General features: G+C 40.2%; 1 protein-coding gene across 8 annotated transcripts in view; it reads right to left on the minus strand.

Annotated features, from left to right (window-relative positions):
- DST (dystonin) overlaps window positions 1-22,697 on the minus strand; it is a 294,261-nt gene that overhangs the window by 204,664 nt on the left and 66,900 nt on the right. For all 8 annotated transcript variants that reach the window (XM_036379370.2, XM_036379365.2, XM_036379364.2 and 5 more), the window contains one exon: window positions 539-600. In XM_036379370.2, coding sequence (XP_036235263.1) covers window positions 539-600 — 62 coding nt within the window. The remainder of the gene's footprint in view (window positions 1-538; window positions 601-22,697) is intronic.

Genomic DNA, 22,697 nt, shown 5'->3' on the forward strand with positions numbered 1-22,697 from the left:
TCACAGCTTTTAGTTCTCTGTCAACTAAAATCTGTAAATGGTGTTAAAATAATATGCTCTGTCCCTGAAGCAAAGTTCACTGCTATTGAAAAGAAAGATATTGAAAAGTGACTTTTGCCCCTGGAAAGCCTCTATTTCTAATCCATGAGCAGCATAATGATGCCACAGGATGGTCTAGAGATCTCTCAAGGTCATTCCCTCTCTCCTCAGCATGGTATTTCAAATATTTTTTCCCTTCATTTGCCTTAGCTGTGGTACTACAGCCATGACACACAAATTCCAAAAATGAGCCAAGCCTTATAGAAAGAAATCAACTTTGACTCATTTTAATTTCAAATTCAAGTACTCCATCAGATCACCTTGGGCAGCATTTCAGCTCCCCCATGACTCCTCAAAGACAAAGCACATGCATAACCCTCACAATTTAAGATCTTCCTTACATGTGACACAGCTTCATCCTGAAATCAAACATGTAGTAAAAGACACAATCGCTGCTGTAGCAATCAGTCATCCAGACATAACAGAAATAACAACTGACCTTCATGAGATGCTGATTTATCCATTTTGTGAATGTCTTCTTTTGTACTTTGTCACGCTCATCTAGAGGTAAAAAGGAAAAACAAAAGTTTTAACAGCTCTACAAACGATGCAGAAGATTTTTTTATTAAGACCTTTAGAAAATTAATTTTCTAATAAATTTTAAAAACAGAATAGCCCACAAAAGCTCCAAAATATCTAATCAAAATAATAGCACAGAAATGTTATTTTCAGTACATCACAGCATGATTTTCTTGACACTCCAGGTGAGTTCCTCCGGGGCAACAGCCCCTCAGGTATTACAGTAGCCTACTGACAAAAATCTAACTGCCTTGAAAAAATCAACTGGAACTCAAAATGCACTGAAAAGGTCATGGCAAACTCTTAAGAACTATAAATGCTACTCATGATCTATATAATCAAATTGTTACTAGTGTATTAGGCAATAGAAAACTTGTGATATGAAAGCTAACTTTTTCAATCATTATGCTTTTCAACTGGCACAGCACCCTTGTTCAAATACACAAGGGCTAGTTACAGCTTCAGCCAGGGAAAGGACTCTCAACCCTCTGCAAAATAAGCAGGGATGCCCACTAACCCAGGTATGGGGCCCAACCACTGCCAGCAGTTTGCTCCCTGGCATGACAGTCAGCATCAATGATTGCCCACTAAATGCTGAGCAGAAATAATAAATGCAATGGACTCAGAGTAAGAAAGCATCCCACTTATGGGTAGGGAGCACAAGCATGTGTTCTGCCAAGCCACACTGGAGAAAACTTAACCACCACCCCAGCACAAGAGTTGTCTCCAGCTACCTGAGCAGGGCCACAGCCAGCAAAACTGCTACAGAGCCTGGTCACCATCCCAGAGCTCCCCAGAGCAGGAGTCACAGTGTGTTAGGACTCGGACCACCTGTGCAAGTCTAAAATAGCCAGAGCCCTTCAGCAATGTACAACACAACTGCAACTGTTTCATTGACTCAGGCTATTTGCAGTGTGGCTGAGAATGAGCAATGAGCTCAGGCAGCAAAACAAAATCCCTATGTACCTATTGCCATCACTAAAGGATTGAACCAGGTCCTGTATTTCACATTAAAAAATACAGTTTTCAGGTAGGTCAAACATAACAATTATTAAATTAAAATAAATTCACAGAAGGTCTTTCAAATCTCTAGTGTGATACTGAAGTCTTTCAAAACAGCAAGACACTATACAAGAGTTCATCCTGGGCCAAACTGAGCACCTTATGGGGTTCCTAAGAGCAGTGGGAAATGACTATTGAGGAACAGAAGCAAAAACAAGTAAAAGCCTGTGAAGCCTTTGCATAGTCCTCTTATGTGACTCACAGACTTTCTACATGTTCATTCATATCTTTGCATTTAATAGTCATAGATACATTTTTTTTCTGGGTTTTTTCCAATCCTTTTTAACACACCTATAACTTTTATAGCCACAGCTCACTGTGGCAATGAAATCTTCAGGCAGTATGTGAACTGTACTTGTACGTTCGGCTCTGTGCAGAAGAGTTGCTGTTTCCTAAATGCTTTTCCACACCACTCAAGATATTCTAAGCTTCTGGCATATGCCTTTTTTCCCCCACTTAACAGCTCTACAGTCTTTTATTCTACTTGAAGACCCAAATAAAGAGGAGATAGAGAAACTAGAGCACAAAGCTGTACTCCGGGAAAAAAAAATCTGGCAGATTAAGAAAATCTTTTGCTATACATACATTTCTCCAAAACCTTCATCTAGCAAGACACCATTTCTGACGTAAGTTATTTACTATAACAAGGTGGGAGCTTTGATTAAGCAAAACGTAGAGAGCAGAAAATATCAGAAATAAAATAATTCCAGAAACACTTTCACTTTTAACTGTTTCATTATGAGTAGCTCTTTTAAAAAGAACACAAAGTTTCTCAATTGCAGAATTTCACAATGTGTACAAAGTGTCTTTTTTACTAAGGTAATCCCACCTAATTTTTACCAAGTACACAGAAGTTTACATTTTGGGAAATGTTACTTTGATGACAGTTAGAAAAACAAAAGGTTGAAAAATCCACTTTCTTGTATCATGTTAGAATACAAAGTCACTATTCATTTAAACTCTGTTTTCAATTAAAATGCTAACATACACAAAAGAATTGATGGTTACTACCCTCGATCCTTTATATATATACATATATATTACACAAACACTCAGAAAAATTCTGTAACTGACAGACCCAAAAGCATAAGAGGAAAGCTGACACCTGTCATCTTGTGACAGACATCAGTATTAAAGGGGGGAAAGGCCACCAAAATACCACACCTGTGATTTTAAATCTAAAACCCAAATGCTCCCAGAAAAGCAAATGCACGCCAAGAGAAAAAACACAGTGGCAGTGTTCAGTGTGCTCGAGCTCAGAGCAGAGCACACCAAATGAAACTTCCCAGTTGAAGCAGAAAACAGGTAAATGACCACATAAACACCAGCTGAGGAGGAAAACCCACAGAAAGCCCCTAGAGAGAAGCTTCCCTGCAGAGAGCTCTGCCCTGTCCCGCAGGCAGCCCTGCCAGCCCAGCTCCGGCTGCGCTACTGACCCATGCAGCACATGATCCCCACCAGCTCTGCATTCTGCGCCTTTGTGTCTTCACCACACTCTCCCATTCTGCCCTTGAAGACTTCAGAACGCTCCCTTTCTCTTCAGGGAAAGGAGAGCCAAGGAGTGACCAGGGCTTCTCCTGCCTGACACAGAGCAGCAACACCCCTTTTTTAAAAAAACAGGAGCAAACAGCCCATATGCTGTCCGAGCAGTCAAAACTGTGAGCCCTCTGGCTTTAACTCAAAACAACAAGATATAAATTAAGGATCTGTGTTTGAGGGTTGTTTTTTTTTAACATTAAGGTGCACTAATAGACATTTGAGTACAAATGTTGAACTTTCCAAACAAGGAAGTCTGTTTTTTTCCTCTACCAGCAGTGAGCAGCAAGGAAAGAGTCACCCTGAACCCAGCAGCCAGATACTCATTCAGGTAATTTAAGAACACAGGTGAAGCAGGAGTTGCAGAAAGAAAGCACATATTGTTAGATAATCTGATCTATAGATTATCACACTAAACCTCTTATGGTGGTTAATTAATCAACTTAAGCTCATCCACTTTTATCTGCAGACATCATTCTGATGTATCAGACAAACTCAAAGTTTTTCATGGTTTATGTGCCTGGAAAGTAGCTCGGTAAAATGTCAACAGTCTGAATAACCTCACAGCCACTTTATGAACCTACACTATAACACAGAGGCATCTCAAGAGGTTTCAAATTGGAGTATTTTGGCTTAAAAATCAGTTGCTGCAACTAAGGTCTCCTTCTGTGCACTTTTGATTTCCTCAATTCCAAGCACAAATTCAGGAGCCAGATCCTTCTAACACCAATGCTCCCTTCCACAAACCACCAAAAATTACATGGCTCAGAGTGTCTGGAAATCAGAACAGCTTCTCTGGAAGCCAAGTTCACTATCAGGATTACAACAAAGGCAACATATGACATTGATGTCTTTTCAGTGCTCTCCTAGGGAGAATCACAAACCTGCTTAGGTTGAAGAAGATCTTTAACAGGTAACAAACAACTGCCACTGCTAAACCATGTCCCTGAGTGCCACATCTAAAAGTCTTTTAAATGCCTCCAGGGATGGTGATTCAGTTACTTTCCTGGACAGCCTGGTCCAATGTTTGACAACCTTTCTGTGAAGAAATTTTTCCTAATGTCCAACCTAAACCTCCCCTGGTACAATTTGAGGCCATTTCCTCTTGTCCTGTCACTTGTTGCTTGGGAGAAGGGACTAACCCCACCTGGTTACAGCTTCTTTTCAGGCAGTTGTGGAGAGCAGTAAGATCCCCTCTGAGCCTCTTTTTCTTCAGACTAAACACCCCCAGCTCCCTCAGCTGCTCCTCACAGCCCTTGTGCTCCAGACCCTCCACCAGCTCCACTGCCCTTCCCTGGACTCACTCCAGCCCCTCAATGTCTTGCTCACAGTGAGGGGCCCAGAACTGGACCCAGCACTGGAGGTGTGGCCCCAGCAGTGCTGAGTACAGGGGGACAATCCCTGCCCTGCTCCTGCTGGCCACACTATTGCTGATACAGGCCAGGATGTATGAGCCTTCCTGGCCACCTGGGTACACACTGACTCATGATCAGCCACTGTGGATCAGCACTCCCAGGTCCTTTCCACCAGGTAGCTCTCCAGCCACTCTGCCCCCAGCCTGTAGCACTGCATGGGGTTGTTGGGGCTCACATGCAGAGGCCACTGAGTGCTCCTCTCCAACTCAAGACAAACTTGAAACCTTCCCTGAGCAAGCACACCAGATGCCACCAGCTTGAACAGAACAATGTGCCTGTCTCCACAGTGACATAAGGAAATGCAAAATGAGTGCAGGAATACAAACTCCTTCTTCTCCAGATGAGCTGCCAATTTCTGCTTTCTTCATTCTAATGGTGACAGTATCAAAGTTTGGAGTTCCTACACCTAGTGACAGACTTAGAAAAAGAAATCTCATTTTCTTAGGCAGCTTTTGGCATTGCTAAGTTACATTTGCTTCTCTGCTGATACTGTTTTGCATACATGAATGGCGAGATAGTCAACAGGTTTTTCTACATTTGCCTGGGTAATTTGCAAAAGCCCTGATAGGTGGTTTTCCTGTATTTATATAAGAAAACTCATGTCATACTCCTGTATCTCACTTATATTTATACTCATATACAAATGCACTATTTTTTCTATACATATTGTTGCTATTTATAATATGTATTGTATTGTTTACTACTTTTTTAGAATACTGATGTCTATAGCATAGAAGAAATGCTACTCATTTAAGAACCAGTTATTCAATAATGTATTTCATGTTGTTGAAAATGGAGCACCAATTCATTCATCATTTTTAAGCTCTGAACACAGAATTCATTTCATGACAGGTTTTTCTCTGGTACTGCTAACATTCCTTCAGTAAGGTAGACCCTGGTATCTCCAACATCACACTCAGAAAATAGAGCATAATAATGTATGGTGTCTTGGGAAAGCATTTGTTTTAGGGCATTACCCAGAATCACAAAATACGTAAGAAATAGGGAAAAAATCCAATTCAGAAAATGCCTTATCTTGGAGGCTCCTGCTCATCCAGACTTGATCCTAACTTCTCACAGGCCTTCCATGACTATACCAATTATTCATTCTTGCTCATTAATTAGGAACTGGAGGACAGGTTCAACAAACCCATCACCATCTGAAAGAGTCTCCAGAAAGGTAAAATCTCAGTTCAAACAAGGCTAATTTGAAAAGTTAAAACTACAGGTTTTTCCAAATGGGAGGGTTGAATAACGTTAATAACAGGTAATAATCTTTCATATAATTAATTAGTGAGTATTCTTAGTTATAGCCTTACCTAGATCAATTTAGGAGCAAATAAAATGAAACTCCATTATGAAAGTGTTTGAGTACTGACCAATACTGAACTGTCTGCTGTTGTGTCAAACTTCCATTAAGACACATAGCATGGAAAATCTTACATACTTTACCAATGCCCCTTCCATAATAAAAAATTCATATATCCTTCTACAGTAAAAATATCAAGCTATGGTAAATGTTGTAGAAATTCTAAGAAATACTGAAAAAATAGATTGAGAGGCTAGAGGTTTTTGTATAATCAACCCCAGTACAGTAGTCAAGATAAACAAGTCTACAAGGATGATAGTTGCAGAACCAATCCTGAACCTCTCCAATACTTAACCAAAGTAACAGAGAACTAGAATTGTACACTTAGTATTTATCATGAAAATTTAGCTTGTTGGCTAAAGGATCGCCAAGTTCTTATTACCTTCACCTTCAAAAGTCCTGGGTGACTATGACAGTTTTCTCATAGTAACCTCACATGAGAATCCAGCTTCTTCTTAGGCATTTGTTTCTTCTAACAGAATATTTTGCTACCGATAGTGCTTTATGTTTTATATTTCAAAAGAACACTTCATGAATTTTAATGTATAATGGCGCTATTTTTAAATCAGATGTTGAGTAGGAGACATCTGTCATGCCTAAGAGCAACATTTTATATTTTACCCCTCTAATTTATTTTTTTTAAATTTTATCAGCTTCCTCTTGGATTTATGAAATCTGAACTTGCAATATTTCATTTATTTCCCTGTTGGTATTCATGTATCAGGACAGTTTCGGGAATAACGTCAGCAGTTTGTAGGAACTTGTCTTGGAGTCAACATCACATTATTTTTTTTTGGTTTTAGAATTGAATGGAGGCCTTTCATCCAGATACAAAATAACTACATTACTAGAGACAGACTAGTAAGGTATACAGTTTAAATATAGAAGAAAGATAGTATAGGCATGGATCAAGAGAGAGGTATGGTCCACATGTGAGAAGGAAGAATTCAAACTAAATATATATATATATATAATTATACATATTTTTAACAAGTCCAGATAGTGAAATCTGGATAAGAGATTTCAGATAAGTCGTAATGATGGGGTTTCACCCTGTTGAAAGAGCTGCAAAAGAGAAAACAAAACCCCTAGAGGCAGCAGGGCACACAAGCAGCACACAAAGGACCCCTACACATAGGATATATAGCCTACTATTTAAGAAACACAAGCAAACATGAATGCTGTTAGGCATTTATAAGTAAAGCACAAACTCTTGAAATGTATCATTTAACTGAGGGTCATTTAAAAATAATGAAAACCTAAACCCCACTTTTAAATTCTTATTCATTCAGGTGAAATTATTTCAGTCCTCTTTCCCACTTTCTGCTTATTCCATCACTTCCACATTCATGACAAGCTTGAACTCCAACTCATCGGGCCTAGGGATGGGATATTTCAACTACCACTTATGTGGTCCACACATGGACAAAGAGACATGAAAGATGCTGCCACTGCATATATACACATGCAGCTTTCCAGAGAAAAGGATGAGGCACAAGGAGCTCCTTTCCCACTTGCTACTCTCTGTGGTGGTTTAACAGGAAATATGTTTTCTGGGATGCTGCAGTTAGGCCAATGGGTGCTCAGATTTTAATATTGGCACCTAATGTGGCCATTGGGACATTGGATCTGCCTCTGAGAGCACGGGGTTAAAGCAGGGCTCTGCCCTGGGAGGCTCTCTTGGGTTCCAGTCAGTGAAAGGCTCAGAGCTGCCCTGCCCGGCTGCGGGCTGGGCGGGGCAGGGGCAGCCATGCGGCCGGGTGAGGTAGGCCCAGGGGCAGCCATGCGGCCGGGTGAGGTAGGCCCAGGGGCAGCCATGGGGCCGGGTGAGGTAGGCCCAGGGGCAGCCATGCGGCTGGGTGAGGTAGGCCGGGCCTGGCCAGAAGGGAGGGGAAGGCCCCTGCAGGATGGAAGGGTGGAGGAGCACTGAGAGGCATCGGGCAGCCACCCCTTCCCCCTGGAGAGACAGAGAGAGAGCCTGTGCCTGTGCTTGTGCCACCTTGAGATTTAATAGTGCCTGGCCGAGAAGGAGAAGGGGAGGTGTGGTGAGAACTCCCCAGCCGTGGGAGTTCTGGACAGACAGAGCCTCAGATCTTTAACCCTTTTCTTGGATGATGGAAACCTTACAAATGCTAATCCTCCTGGAGCTGAATGAGAAGAGAGATAGAGATGAGATAAGAGGAAATGGGCCACGAGAGAAATAGAGAAGAACTCAGGTGGAAGAGATGATGGAGTAGCTTATGCTGGACTCTTTTTGTGTAGCCATGGACAAAGCCATGTTTCTTTGTGATACAGGGACTGCATTTTAGGGGGAGCCAATGCCTCAGGACCAAGAGGGTTCGGTGTGGGTACCCCTCAGCCCCAGGGGGTGAAAAATATGGGGGGGACAGAAGTCCCAAAGTTGAGACTGTGCCTTTTTGGAGTGGGACGAAGCATCCTTAAAAGTCGACCCTAGAAGCAGCTCTGGTCCAGTGTTCAGTGGTGAGAGCACTGGACATGAAAGGAAGAGGTCACCACTGGCACAATAAGGACTCCTTTTCCTCCTGATGAACTGAGGATTGAGTATTCTGAAGGGTGGTGCCGGACCGAGAGTCAATGATTTGGGGGATGTATTGTATTGGGAATTTGGTGGGGAGGAGGAGGAGATGTATTTGTGGAGTTTTCATTTTCCTTGTGTTTTTTTTCCCTCCCTTTCCCTTGTAGTTTAGTTAATAATTTTTTTCCTAAGTGGGAGCCTGCTTTGCTTATTCCTGGTCACATCTCACAGCAGAAACCAGGGAGAAGGTATTCTCATGGGGGCACCGGCATTGTGCCAGTGTCAAACCATGACACTCCCAAATACCTGAAACTTGAAACTGATGCAGTGCACAGGGGAAAGTTGGGTTATTCAAGCAAAGTTTCCATCAGCAACCAGAATAACCTAGGGGAAAATTCTCACATCTAAAACAGTTTTTATTTATGTTTAAACCCTTGAAGAAGAGCTCGCATTATGTGCTGGTGTTTCCATCATTGCTAGTAATATTTTTAACCATGTACACCCAAGGATGAGAAAAGTCCCACTGGATCCTTCTGTATTGTTACCAAGACATTCACTTCCAGCTGCCATGAAAGGGGAACACTGCTGAGGTGAAACAAGGCTTCTCCATTGTTTCCAACAGTCAGCTGCCACTCTCACAAATAGAAATTTGACAATTGGGATCATCTATCCTGTGTTTTTCCAGAAAATGCATCCCACTCAATACTGCCCTCTGATGAGGTCTGCACTGGTTTGGCAAGGTTCTTTCTTCTCCCTCTTCTGCATTCTCCTAATCAAATCAACTCCCAAAAAGCTTCACTTTGTCTATCATGTCACATCAGATGTGGAATGGAACACAGCTATGGAAGAATTTCAAATTTACACCTATCTTAAGCTTTGTGTTGTTCATTTAAATAGCAATGAAATACAAACTTCAAGTTTAGGTCTTCTAATTTTTCTGGTTGCTTCAGTTAAGTCAGTGAAAAATTTAAATCTCTTTGCAGTTTAATTTCCTCTGAAAACCAATAAAATCTCACACATTGGGATGAAAAGTAACATATACAGCTGATCTGATTACAAAGATGAATCAGAATAAAAAGTTTTGCCCACTTATTCTGAAATCTCATTCTCCTTCACACTCTACTTTTATTAAACTGTGAACTATATGCACTAAGAGCTGAGAATGAACTAGAAATTATTCGGCTTTTTTTGGAATTTCAGTCAAATAAGACCAAACTTACTGTGAAGTTAACAGTTTCATTTCACTAAGTTAAGCCCCCATTAGCTTCTGTCATTAGGGTTCAGCCTTCATTAAATACAAAACTGTTTAGAACCTCTGACATATTTTTTCAAACAGAATATTTTTATTTCTCTTTTACAAAATAGTATTGGAAATTTCACTTGCCGTGTTGTTTCTGTGAGTATGCATTCAGCTATAAAAATGCAAATGTTTTCAGAAAAAACGCTCTTTAAAGAAACGAGCAATGTAATTTGTAGGCTGAATGTGAACTAAATTTGACAACAGACATAAATGCATCAGAGACTGGCAAGTCTTACAAAAGTTGGCAGAAAACACATAATAAAAACTACAAGAACTGAAAATAAACTGGACAACTTCAGCATTTTTTTTGCATTATATTCAGTCATCACTGAAGTGGGCTTCCCAATGAAGTTGTCTTGAATGCAACAGCTGCAAACATAATCCAAAGATATTGTCTTTTCCTCTGTGCTTTACTTGATGCATGTTTGTTCAGCCAACTCCAGTGACCCATTACAGCACCCTCCCAGCCTTCCAAGCAAAGGAATGAAACAAAAGTGCAGATTAATTCATGGAAAGAACACTTAAAATATTACAGAAGTTTAAATGTTGTGATCTGGAATGATACTTATCTTTGAAACTCTGCAATTCTTTGCAATTAATTATCAGGATAATCTGTTTGATTAATATGTCTATTAAAATCTGAAATTAATTGTTTTTATATGTTAGTAGTATACTAGCAACAAAAGCAAAATAGTTATAAAATAAAAGAAGTCCTTAGTCACATGTAAATTCTATTTGCTCTTGTAAAAGGCTTTGCAAAATACAGTGCTCTGTCTGAAAGATATGTTGCTACCTTGCTGTAAAACAAAACCCAATGTTTAGCCTCTCATGCCCACAATAATCTGTTAAATGATTAGATGGGCTTATCAAATTCTCATACAGACACAGCAATAACATCATACCATTAGCTGCACCATCCCCTCCAGATGCAGACACACCAGTTCATGGCTTTTTTCTTAAACAAAAGACACAATTCTATAAACAAACAAATAAGCACAGTTCCCTGAGCCTATGTAAGATACTGATCTAGCAGGAAGAACTCCAACAGTCAGCTAGGAGGAGAAGACTTCTCTGGAATCTCGGGAGTTCAAGCTGCCCACATGGCTTGGGTACACTTGCTTCCTGGACACATGGAAGACTTCAGAGTCCTGCTGACAGACTCTGGACATCCTTTAACAACCTATTTTGAGTAACTGTAGTAAACCAGTTGTACCTGGGACCATGAATTCATACTCCAGGCCACAGACAGATTTTTCAGCTTATGAACAACTGCTGTGGCTCAGCCCTTCCCAGTTTCCCAAGTAATCATATATGACAACCTGAATTGATTAACATCGATATTCATACTCCAGACTGACATAACTGATATCGAGAGATATTTGCTGAAACAAAAAGTCTAAAGGCACAACAAAGAATAGTGTGTTTTATAGTCAGTTAAAAACAAAATAAGACTTTTTGATATTTTTGGAGGATAGAATTTAATCCTAAGAATGGGCCATCACTGAACTTCCATTGGTTCTGACAGAGGTATGACCACCTCCAAAATCAAAACCAAGACCACGTGCAGACAAAATCACATAAAAAAAATCTAAACTATAAGAATAATTGTCTCACCATTTAAGCTTGTGATATCCTGTAATACCCCTCAACCCTACAAATGCAGATGAACGTGAAACCACAATAGGCAGCAAACAAATGCTTTCAGTCCTGAAATCATTCAACAATTTGCTAACTGCACACCCATCTGGCTCCATAGGAAACTGCACTCAAATTTTCACTCGGACCATTTTCTGCCACTAGTTTGCATTTCTGCTTGAAGCAAGACAAAGAATTCAGCTGTCCTACATCTGAAATACTGCATTAAAACTGCAGGCCTGCCTGGGTTTACCATCCCATGCAGAAGATAATATGTAAAACTTAAACTACTGGAACAAGAGCCATACTTCTGATATGATTTGCGGGAATGTAAATTAATAATTTCCACAACTGTATGGAGGAAATATTGCTATATCTCAGTGTGTGCACAGACATCAAAACCAAGAGGAACCCTGAGGGATGACTTCAAAATTCATACAACCTCAGTCAGCCCTTTGGCATGGTTAAGTAGCTGCTTCAAAACTAATCAGAAGAGAGATATGAAATTAAGTTCAAAAAGCATTTCCTCTAGTGTCTTCCAGTCCCAGCAATGAGTGTTCTAAAAGATTCAGAATCATAAATGAAACAAGGGTCCCAGCTGCTCAAAGTTGATAGCTGAAGAATTAGACAAGAAATCAACAAGAGATACAAGCAGATCACAGGAGATACACCAGGAGATAATGAATCAGTAGTGGTTACGTATAAGCCTGTTCCACTTAGGAAGGAAAAAAATAATTCAATAGAGCATCCAACTTTCTTATTTAGGCATTTAACCATCATTAACCAATTCAGAGTAACTGAAGTCACAGAAGAAAACATTCTTGTCCTCTGTAGCACTGCAGGGCTCCATGTCTAGCTCTTTTGTGCCCAGAGAGTCACTCCTGGCTAAGTTCTGCATTAGCACAATACCCTGTGGAAAAAAAACTCCTGAAGCTCAGTGACCTTCTACAATATTTTCTTTTGTGCAGACCTCTCCCTTAAGCCCTGTAGCAGGACACATGTTTAACTATTACAAAGAGCCCAATGAAGTAGAACTGCACAGATGGCAACTAGCAGTACCAGAAAACTATAATGAAAATAATCAGTTTCCAATTAGATTCAATTTCCAGTATTATTTTACTTCTTCCTTCTAAATGAGAGAGAAGGCCCACGTGAAAATATCACATCTGTCCACCAAGGACACATGTAGCCCGTATGTAGTCCAACAAAAACTCAGTAGGCAATACCTTGTCCTGCAAAATTTATTGTAGCACCCCTTGACTTGTGGCTGTATCACCCCATGTTAAATTACCTCTCCAACCAGAATTTAAACTAATTTTTTTTTAAAGTTTGTGTGCTTGATGTAAGGACTTTAACATCACAATTGTCTGCCTCAAGAACTGTTTAGGTCATACAAAGATTTGGCCATGAGATAAGTACAGAATGAAGTGACAACCCCACAGCTGGTGCAAGGAGGTGTAGCTAGCACATCCTGTTTAATGTGTCCAGAAAAAAATTCCCACTGTGGCAAACCATGTGAAGAAGCAACTGCTCATACACCTATCATCAGTCAAATGAAGATCACCCCAAGAGACAGGACAGATGGCAGCTGCAACCACCAAACACCACTGAAGCCCCCCACAATATTCCTCTGGGGATACCTGAAACTTGGACTGTAAGTTAAACCACAGTGACAGGAACTTGAGATAAGACAGGTGGTATTATTGTCCAAGTGTTATCTCAGGCCTAGGAGGAGGTAAACAAAGCTGGGGAGAAGAATGTATCACTGATAATGACAGAATTTATGGACCATAAAGAAAGCCAACTCAGCAACAGTGCTGAAGTCAGCTCAGACTGGGTAAAATGTAATTCCTGCAATGGGAAATCACAACCACCAACTCACAATCCACCTCAAAAGAGAAAGAGGCTAAATAATATTAGCCAATAGAATGAGAGAAATCAGTAGCCAATGAGCATTAACTCCTTTGTTTTCTAAAATGTATAAATAATGAAAAATTTTTAATGACCTTGGCATCCCCACCAGCAGGAAGCCCAGGGTGAAGAAGGATCAACAGATGGCACTGGGTGGTGCCATGGGTGGTAACTATCTTCTGCCTAATCTGTCTTGCTCTCATCCTCTCTCCACACCCCCATTTTCTATTTCTATCTCTCTACTTCACATTTACTGTTAAACAAAACCAGTATTATTGACTTCGGCATGTGGTCTTGTTCGCACCTTAATTTGGGCACAGAGAGCTCTCACTTATCAGATCCCAATGTTTGGTTGTTGTTTTTTGGTTGTTTGGGGGTTTTCATAAGTGATCAATGAAGTTCTGACACAAATTAGTAATGGGTTTCTACACCACCACATAACAGCCTATATATTTTGAAATGGTGAACCAGGTTTTAACAGAAATCCCACACTGGGAGGACATGTCTAATTAAACAAAGGCTTATGAGACTAAAGCTTATTTCATCAATCCAGTGCAAACTCAGGTCACAGCAGCTTATTGTGTGTATTGCATCACTGCACTAAGAAAACTGCAGGCATTTTTCCCAAATCCCCAGAAGCCAGTGGAGACCTATGCTGATTTTGTGTATGTCTGTCTTTTGATCAAGTCTTTCTGCTTTTCTTTTTATACTCGCCCTTGGAGAAAAAACAGTGGGATATGTTCCAAGAGACCCATGTAAAGGTCCTGAGAAGAAAAGAAGACCCAGAATAGCATTCCCTTAGCAAGCTCTTCAGGCAGCCTCTCGAGCCCTCTGCTTGTACGACTGTACCAACTCCTGAGCGCCGCAGAGCAGAACTGGAGGGAGAGCAGCAACGTTTCCATGTGACACACACAGCTCTGAACAGCACAGTCCACGGGGCCATGACCCCAGTATCAGCTAAGACTATGAAACTGTAATCTAGCATACAAAATGCATGAATATACCCACTAACAGACTCAAGAGAGCTTGGAAAGAGGGGATATGAGCAGAGATCTGTGCTGCTAGGTTTGGCTAAATCATTAGGTCTCTCTCCCTCCTCTGATCTTCAGACTCTTTGATCCACTTATATTAAAGGAGAGTAATTTGATTTGCATGTGATGTCAAAATAATGGGAACAAGACTAAAAATCATTGAGCATTAAAAATTAAATCTCAGCAGCTGATGTTTACCCCACAGATGTATAAACTGTGGGGTATACTGATACTGCCCCTCATTCATCCACACCAGCACACTCACCCCTTGTTCTCCCTTCAGTTTCGTAAACAACGGAAGATTCTCTGCCACAACAAAGAAATGTAAAAATAACTACTAGGATGCATTCTGTGATGTAGGAAGACAAAGAACACACACATGATTTGAAGCCACTATCAGATTTCCAGAAAATAAAAAAGAATCCCAGCCAATTCAATCTAAAGACTTGACCCATTTGTTACACAAATGTACAATAATTTGAAAATCTCATTGACTGCTTTTCTTGATTACCACACAAACCTAAAGTAAATAATTCCACTGAATTATGCTAAACAGGTTTGAGCATAGTGTTTCACTGGGAATACCTACAGTCTTAATCCATTTCATAAAGATTTACCAACAAAGCATTTTTTTCATTCATGTAAAGAGAAGCCAGTTGGCTGAACTGTCATGCTGAGACATGCAAAATGATCTCTAGTAGAAAAATAGGAAAATTATTAAAGACTGACATGTGACTGCTTTTCACATAGAGGATTGCTGTACTGAATATGGAGCTTCTATACAACATATACAGCTGCACAACCATCTGGAAAAACAATGGAAAGCAACTGGAAATGGCATGCTATGGAGGGAAGTCTACCTGGGCAGGCAGGTGGCCGTGATCATCAAATTATCTTTCCCATCTTAAATTCTTATTCTAGATTTCACAGCATGCAAATTTGCTGAGCATTTATGCAACTTCTGCATGCCCCATTTAAGGCAGACTTACAATATATATTCTCAGTCTATATTAAAATGAATTTCTGCCTTTAACATTACAGAAAGCTGTGAAAGTTCTATAGGATCACAAATTTTCTGCCCTTAATGAAATAAACAACCAACCTATGCAAGTAAAAGAGGCAAACCACATAATTTCTCTGTGTGGCTATGCTGGTATGATTAAGTTAGTGTGAGAGCTGTAAACTCAGGACGGAAAAGGAATAATAGTGCTAATTAATTAGATACATATTATCCTGAAATAATTACCACTCTGAAAGTGAATTTCCACACAAACAGCCAATTAAAATAGCATATTTTTTCAGTTAACCACTTCCTTCCCAAACTCATGGCTGCATTGATTAAGAAAATAGAGTAACATTTGAATCATCCATTATGATCATGTAAAATTTATCAGTCCTGAGATAGTACTCAAAATTCTTGAACAAGGGGTCAGTGAGGCTTCAGGATGATATGAGGGCAGGTACCTGTTTCTTCATTAAATTTACTACAACCACCTTAATGCACCTTCCCATCTGACTGCACCACCGCAGCCAGGGATTTTACTCTGCAGTGCAAGGTGCCAAGGCAGTACTCAGGGAGCTGGGACACCTTTGCTCTGCTGATCCCCTGTAGTCTGGGACACCTAAACTCCCTCATGGACATCTGATAACTTCCTGTGAATAGAAGCTCAGAGAAGTGTCACCACAGATGGAGATTTGAAGGTTTCAAAGGAGATTAAAAGGTCCGTTCTAAGAATTCATTGCCAAGCATAAACAGCAGCTGATAAAGAACAAACACAAGAACCATGGGCATAGGGAGTTTTGAAAATGGTACTGTCTGAAGAACAGGAAAATTTGAGGAATGAGAAATGATATGGCAGAGAGAGCTGTGAGTGGTACTGGAGATAAAGAGAAGAAGCTAGCACATAGTGCAAGAAGAGGATTCCAAGGCAGCAATATACAAAGATAATGATTTCAGTAAAAATGAATGTTGAAGTGACTGCTTAAGCTTAGCATCTGGAGAGTAATAAAGATGGATCCTGTGGCAGTCAGTACAGGACTCAGACCTCTCTGGAGGAAAACTTATGCTGCATGCACAGAAAGAAAGGCAAGTTTCCAGAACCACTCCACAGTCTGAGAATAAGAAGAGTCACATGTTTCAGCCTTAGAGGCTGGTAAGTGCTTTCAACAGTGACACACACCCGGGGGGCAAGGAAAGGTGACTGAACTTGTAGATCAATACAACAGGGAGTTCTGAATCACCTTCACTACAGCAACAGATGTCAGTAGGATGACTCAGACTGCCCAGAAATCCTGAATGGGAGGTAAGGGTAAGACCACCAAAGAGCCATCACAATCTCAAAGGGGTAAGGAAAATAAGGATAAGGAGGACTCCATTCAAGGCAAAGCCACTGGAACAACCACAGAGAGCAACAAAAGCAAGGGAGGAAGGGAAGTGCAGTTAGTTGTTTCAGTGTAGTCACTCAAGCCAAACAAGGTGAAGAAGGATTTAATAAAACAAAGTTAATACAAAGCTCTTAACATGCCAAAACATTTCCTGGAAATAAACAAAGTAGTTACATAGATAAATCACAGCTAAATGATGGATTTTACACATCTTTTATTTAAATAAAATATTTGCAATATTAAATTATTTACAGAAAAAGCTAAGGAGTAGGAACATAGTGCAATTGTTCTTATTTTCTTTTATTTAAAGATGAAAGGATCACAGGATCTAAAAACTAAAATCAGACTTGACTTATGAGGAAATATAACTTTAAGAAGTCTAATGTATGCCAAGACAGGGAACACAAGCCAACAGAAGAAGGATGACAGTAAGTGAGGCAGGCTGAGTGACAGGCCACCTGCCTGTCTCAGGCAGAGGCTTTGATTACCACCACTGGGGTTGCCAGAACAAAATTTCACTCTCCATCCAAGTTAGGATATATTTTTAGTCTTTGAAATATTACTGGACTATAAATGGATGTTTTTCTAATAGCTTTTTTTAATTCTTGCAATGTAGAATTAACAGCACTTTTATGCACAGGGATTTGACATCCTAAAGGCAGAAATTATATGCTAGGAAAGGTCAATCATGAACCCCATGAGCCTTGGTTAGCTCCCCCTCCCAGCCAAGCACCAGGCCAAGGAGTGTTCCTGACACACGAGGTTGTGTCACAGAACTGAGGAAAGGAGACCAGGTGACAGCAACTATGACAAAAGGGGCTCCCAGAAGAGCCCACAGCAGCCATCATGCAAAAGGAAACAGAATCATGTGTTCAGCCACAGGGGAGATTTGCCTCCTCACTTACACTGCTCTCATTCACATAGGAAGGAAACACATCCCTACAACAGATGGATGGGCAGAGTTGCCCACTGTGGCAGAGCCAGAGCCACCTTCCTGAAACCAAGAGCAAAGCCCCATGAAGGCTAACAGCACAATGACTGGGTAAAGCAGGGCTGGTTGGTCTCTTCTCTTGGATGTCACCACAGTGTTAAGGACAAATCAAAGTCTTGTCTTACATATGCAATGATGCACATGAGAAACACCCCAAACAGAGTTTGTCAGGCCAAAATAGTTGTTTTGCAGCTTGCAAGCAAGGCCACGGCCAGTCCAGCCAGAGGGAATGTGGAAGGGTATGAAGGAGGTCAACTGAGCAGCAGCTCCCTATCTGAAGTGCTGTATTACCTACACTACTTTATTAAAATCAAGGTCAGATGCCCCTTCAGAGTCTCTCTAAGAGCCCCAGTCCTTTAAAAGGAGAAGCTTTTTTTTTTTTTTAATCCAAAAGCTATGAGTCCAAAGCTCTGCTTGTAAGCCTGAAATAGTTATTGCCTGAAATAAAAGGATCAAATTAATTACTGTCTGAAATTACTGTCATGAAATAAGATACAAGTCTGCCTAGTCACAAGATGCTGACAAGGTATGAAATATTTGATTTTACAGTAGCCTGGTGGCAGTGCAACTTGGGGTGAAGAGAAAGTTATTTACAATTTCACAGGATTTTGTCAACAACCAGGTTGTTCTACACATCAGGATTATTTTACACTCGCTGCAGCAAATCCAATCTTATGAAAATTGTACTCTTTCATGTAAGGTACAGCTACAAATAAACAGCAAACCTGATTAAATGATTCCCTTGAAAATAGGCAATATTTTCTGCTAATAACAATGAAGAAGGTATGAATGAAACTTATCTGCAGCAAAGACGCTCCATGAACCACAGACAGACATGATCCAGCAAAGTCCCAACACAAAACTTCTGAAACTGTCCCCACACCAGAATGGGACTATATATTTCTTATCTATAAATTACTATGATGAATATCAATTTCTGTCAGTTTCATGAAAAAAAAAAAAGTACTAGATCCAGAGTTGTGCAGACCATAAATCTGAAACAAGGAGTAACTGGGGCAGATTCTGCAGCAGCCATCCATGACTTAAAAACCAGTCAGCAGGACAAGATCTTTCAAGCAAAAGTGCAGAACTCTAAAAGCTGTATTTTAAACACTGTACTTTTAGGACTAGAGAATTAAAGATTACTGAATATTAACAATCAAAAGGTAAAGAATTCAAAAAAGATGTCTAACAGGCAAGCCTGGCACCACTGTCTTTACAGAGGCAAACATTTCATAGACCAATGGCTTATGAGGTTGTACACCATCACCAAAAAAACCCCAAAAAATACAATATTTATTAACATTACAAAGCTTAAAGCTGGATCAGAGACCAGTCCCCCAGGCAGATTTCTTTGGACTAGTCATGCAATGCTGAGGATTGCCTCCAACATCTCTGAGGGACACATGCGTAACATTGCTATGAAGGGAGAAGAAGATTATTAAGAAAACCAGGATTTACAAAGGATTACTTAAAATGGTAGTCACAGCAGAAGTTCTGGCTTCTGTAAAAATACGATTATTTATGAGGGAAAAAATTTCTAAAGATTGGTTCAAACAATGTTCCTAGGGAAATTGAAAAAAAAAAAAGGACCCAAGTCTGTATTTAATTCTTTCCTTTACATCTTCACTGGACTAGCTGAGCCAAATCAGCAGGGTGCTGGATGTGTTTACAAGCATAATTATGTCCATGATTTTCAAGGATACTTTTCTTTTTTTTCAGGAATCATACAGCCTATAGCAGAGACATTCCTCATTTTCAAGGACTCTACTGGCACTGTAGGTGTGATGGATCTTGTCTCCCCAAATGCCATCCAGAACAGCTGCACAAAGCATACTGACTAATAAGGGGCAAGAATGTCACCCTACATTAACAGCTCCAGTTACAACACAATTGTGATTATCAAAATATTCACTTCTAGAAAGCTTTCTGTGTTACTGACATATAACCTACGTTTTCAGATTGATTTATGGAAGACAAAAAAAAAAAACCAAAACAAACTGAACTGTAGGAAAAAAGATCAGAATAGTTTAAGAAAAAATTAATTCATGCTTAGAGTGTTAAAAATAACATAGATGAGTCATGGTTATCAACAACAGATGGAAGCTCATGCCCTGCTCAAAGTGACTTGCTTAGACATATTCAGAAAGAAACATGATAAATATACAAACACATCTGCTTTCAAAATAAATCTCTTGAAAATAAAACAAATCTGAAATTTAAAACAGAAATAAACTGATGATAAATGAAAAGCAGTAACATGCCCATTGTCAGCTCTACATATTTAGGAAAAACACCAGGAGTGGAGACATTAAATGTTCTCACAGTATTTTGTGAGTACTCTGGAAAACCTCTTAACCTGCATTGAACACACCTAAATAAATAGGTGGTTAAACCTGAGTGTTTAAAAATAACAATAAAGGCACCAAAGCTATCCATGTCACTTTCCTACAGTCCTGGAGGGTGTTGATGCCTGTAAGCATCAACCTAAGCAGGAGCCCAGTGTGCTCTGAGCTCTGGCAGGGAGGCTTGGCTGCATCTGCCCCCACCTCTGCACTGGGCCTTGGGTCTGCAGTACAGCACAAACTGTACTGCACTTTCCTGTCTTCACACAGCTAAGTGAGGTGATAGCAAGTTAAGTTTCAGAGAAAAGATAACATATTTTATTCCATTTCTTTGTTAGTTTGTTGGTACTGTGGTAGTGACTGTCTTTCATAGTGCAAAATACTCAAAAACTACAGGAACAGGCACCTACTGCAAAGTTTTTTTTCATCTTTAGGCCACATTTCTGCAAAAACTGTTTTAAACTAAAGCCTCCCCCTGAGAAAAGTTTAAAGGAAGTAAGTAAAAATAATCTTACAGCTCCATCTGTACTTCTCCTTGTACTACCCAATCCAACAGGAATGAATGCAGAAAGCAAAGCAAGACAAAGCCACACAATGTCTGCACAAGTACATATATACATATCTGTAAAACTATAGATTTATGTCATGTAATTTATAAACATTAATATATAATTAATATGTGGGTATATAATAAAAATAAAGCTCTAGGTTGTTATGCTTGTTATGCTCTAGGTTGTTATAAAAGAGAAATGTAATTCCAGAATGAAATAGCAAAGCCCCTTTTTCCAAAGAACCTCTCCTTCCAATAATAATTTTAGCATAGGATTTTATCATTCTAGTAACTATGGTGCAAGACCCATGAACAGAAAAGAAAAAAAATCAGCTGGTTTGGGAAGTAACTGAGACAAAAAGCTGCAGCTCAGCCACACACCCATCCTCATTCATACAGAAGGTTTCTACAAGGTCCATGCTGCCTCGGAGTCCTGTACAGCTCCTCTGAACTAGCTTCTAGCACAAGCCTTGATTTCCATTCTGAGAGCCTTGCTGTAACTCTTTAAAATTTGAAATTTCTAAAATTTCTTTTTTTTTTTTAAGTGATATGCCCATTTCTTACAACTTCAGAATACATTGGAAAGAGGGCATACCAGTTACAAATGCAGTCAAGAAATAAGGGAAATTTTAAAAATATTTCAAACTAACTCACCTAACTTGATGAACACCATTTCCATGCATTATTCCAGTTTAAACTGATTGTACAGATAAACTAGATAACAGCAGATTAAGATCAATGGAAATAAACATTCTTCTGGAGCCAGGCCCTCCACCCAAGGAACCCTGGAAGTGTGTGCAGACAAGCCCTTTAAATCCTGCAGTTAAATTTTAACAAGTATTATTAACATTTACCTAGATTGTTTTAAAGGCACACTCAGAATTTTGGTCAGACCTATCTGTAAAGATTTGCTGAAATTTTTATCTGTATTTGCAATTTTCATACTACCAATTCCTATTCCAAGGCAGGGCTCTTGATTTTTAATTATACAGTCTTCTAACTTAAAACTGAGGAAAAAAATATTAATTTAGTCCAGTAAGAGACTAAGGCCTGCTCTTTCTAGTGAAGTAAAATCTCTCTCCAAAGTCAGCTTTTTTCCTTTCAATGCTCTTGAAAATTATAATACTTTTTTCCCCCCTTTTTCAACAGCTTTTGTTCTGCAAATGCACTTGTAAACAGAAGTTATAGTTCCCTTGCACTTTTCTAGCCAAGAAAACAGCTTCCATTAAGGGAAGCCTTCTGCCATTGCTCCCTCTGGTACTCTCCACCTGAAAATTCATTAGCACTGTGCTGATACAGTGTCTGCAGCACTGCTCATCCAGAAGTCTGTCAAGTCCCAAATCCAGCTGAATGCAGAAGAAAGGACAAGGCAACAGCCCTGCTTTGCCCAGGAGTGATGGGGTCAGCAAACCAGGCAAGACAGAGTAAGAGGTTCAAGTCACTTTGTCTCACTGCAGCTGCAAGGCAGATCGCACCTGGCAGAGGAAATTAAAACAAATGGTAACATGTTCTGGTTGAAGTAGTCCAAGAGGGAGAAATAATTTATCTTGGTGCCAGAAACAGGCATAAGAAAGGACAGGGACCAGCTGAACCATTAAATACACCTTGAGCAAAATGAAGAGAAATCTAGGTAACCACTGCAGCATTTCTTTGTGTCTTTGGCTGTCCAACAACTCTGCGGCTGAATGGGCCCCAAAGAGAAGAAACCCGCAGTTCTTGTTTGCACTCTTTGTCACTTTGCTCCTGTCAGGGCAGAGCTGGAGGCAGCAGCACCTGGTGCAGGGGCCAGGGAGCTGCACACTACCCAGTTGGACCTGCCTGGGGCTGGGCTGTGGCACAGGGGGAGCCCCAGGAGGGATGGGCTGGGACACGCAGAGCTGCGGTGTCACAGGGGCCAGTCCTGGGTCAGGTCCTGATGGATGCACCCAGTGAGCAGCAGGGGAAAGGCTGAACAACTTCCACTGCATCTGAACAGTCTTAGTCTGTCACACCACCTCTTGTGAGAGACATTTT

Source organism: Molothrus ater, chromosome 3 (genome assembly GCF_012460135.2).
Source record: "Molothrus ater isolate BHLD 08-10-18 breed brown headed cowbird chromosome 3, BPBGC_Mater_1.1, whole genome shotgun sequence".
Taxonomy (NCBI): Eukaryota; Metazoa; Chordata; class Aves; order Passeriformes; family Icteridae; genus Molothrus; species Molothrus ater.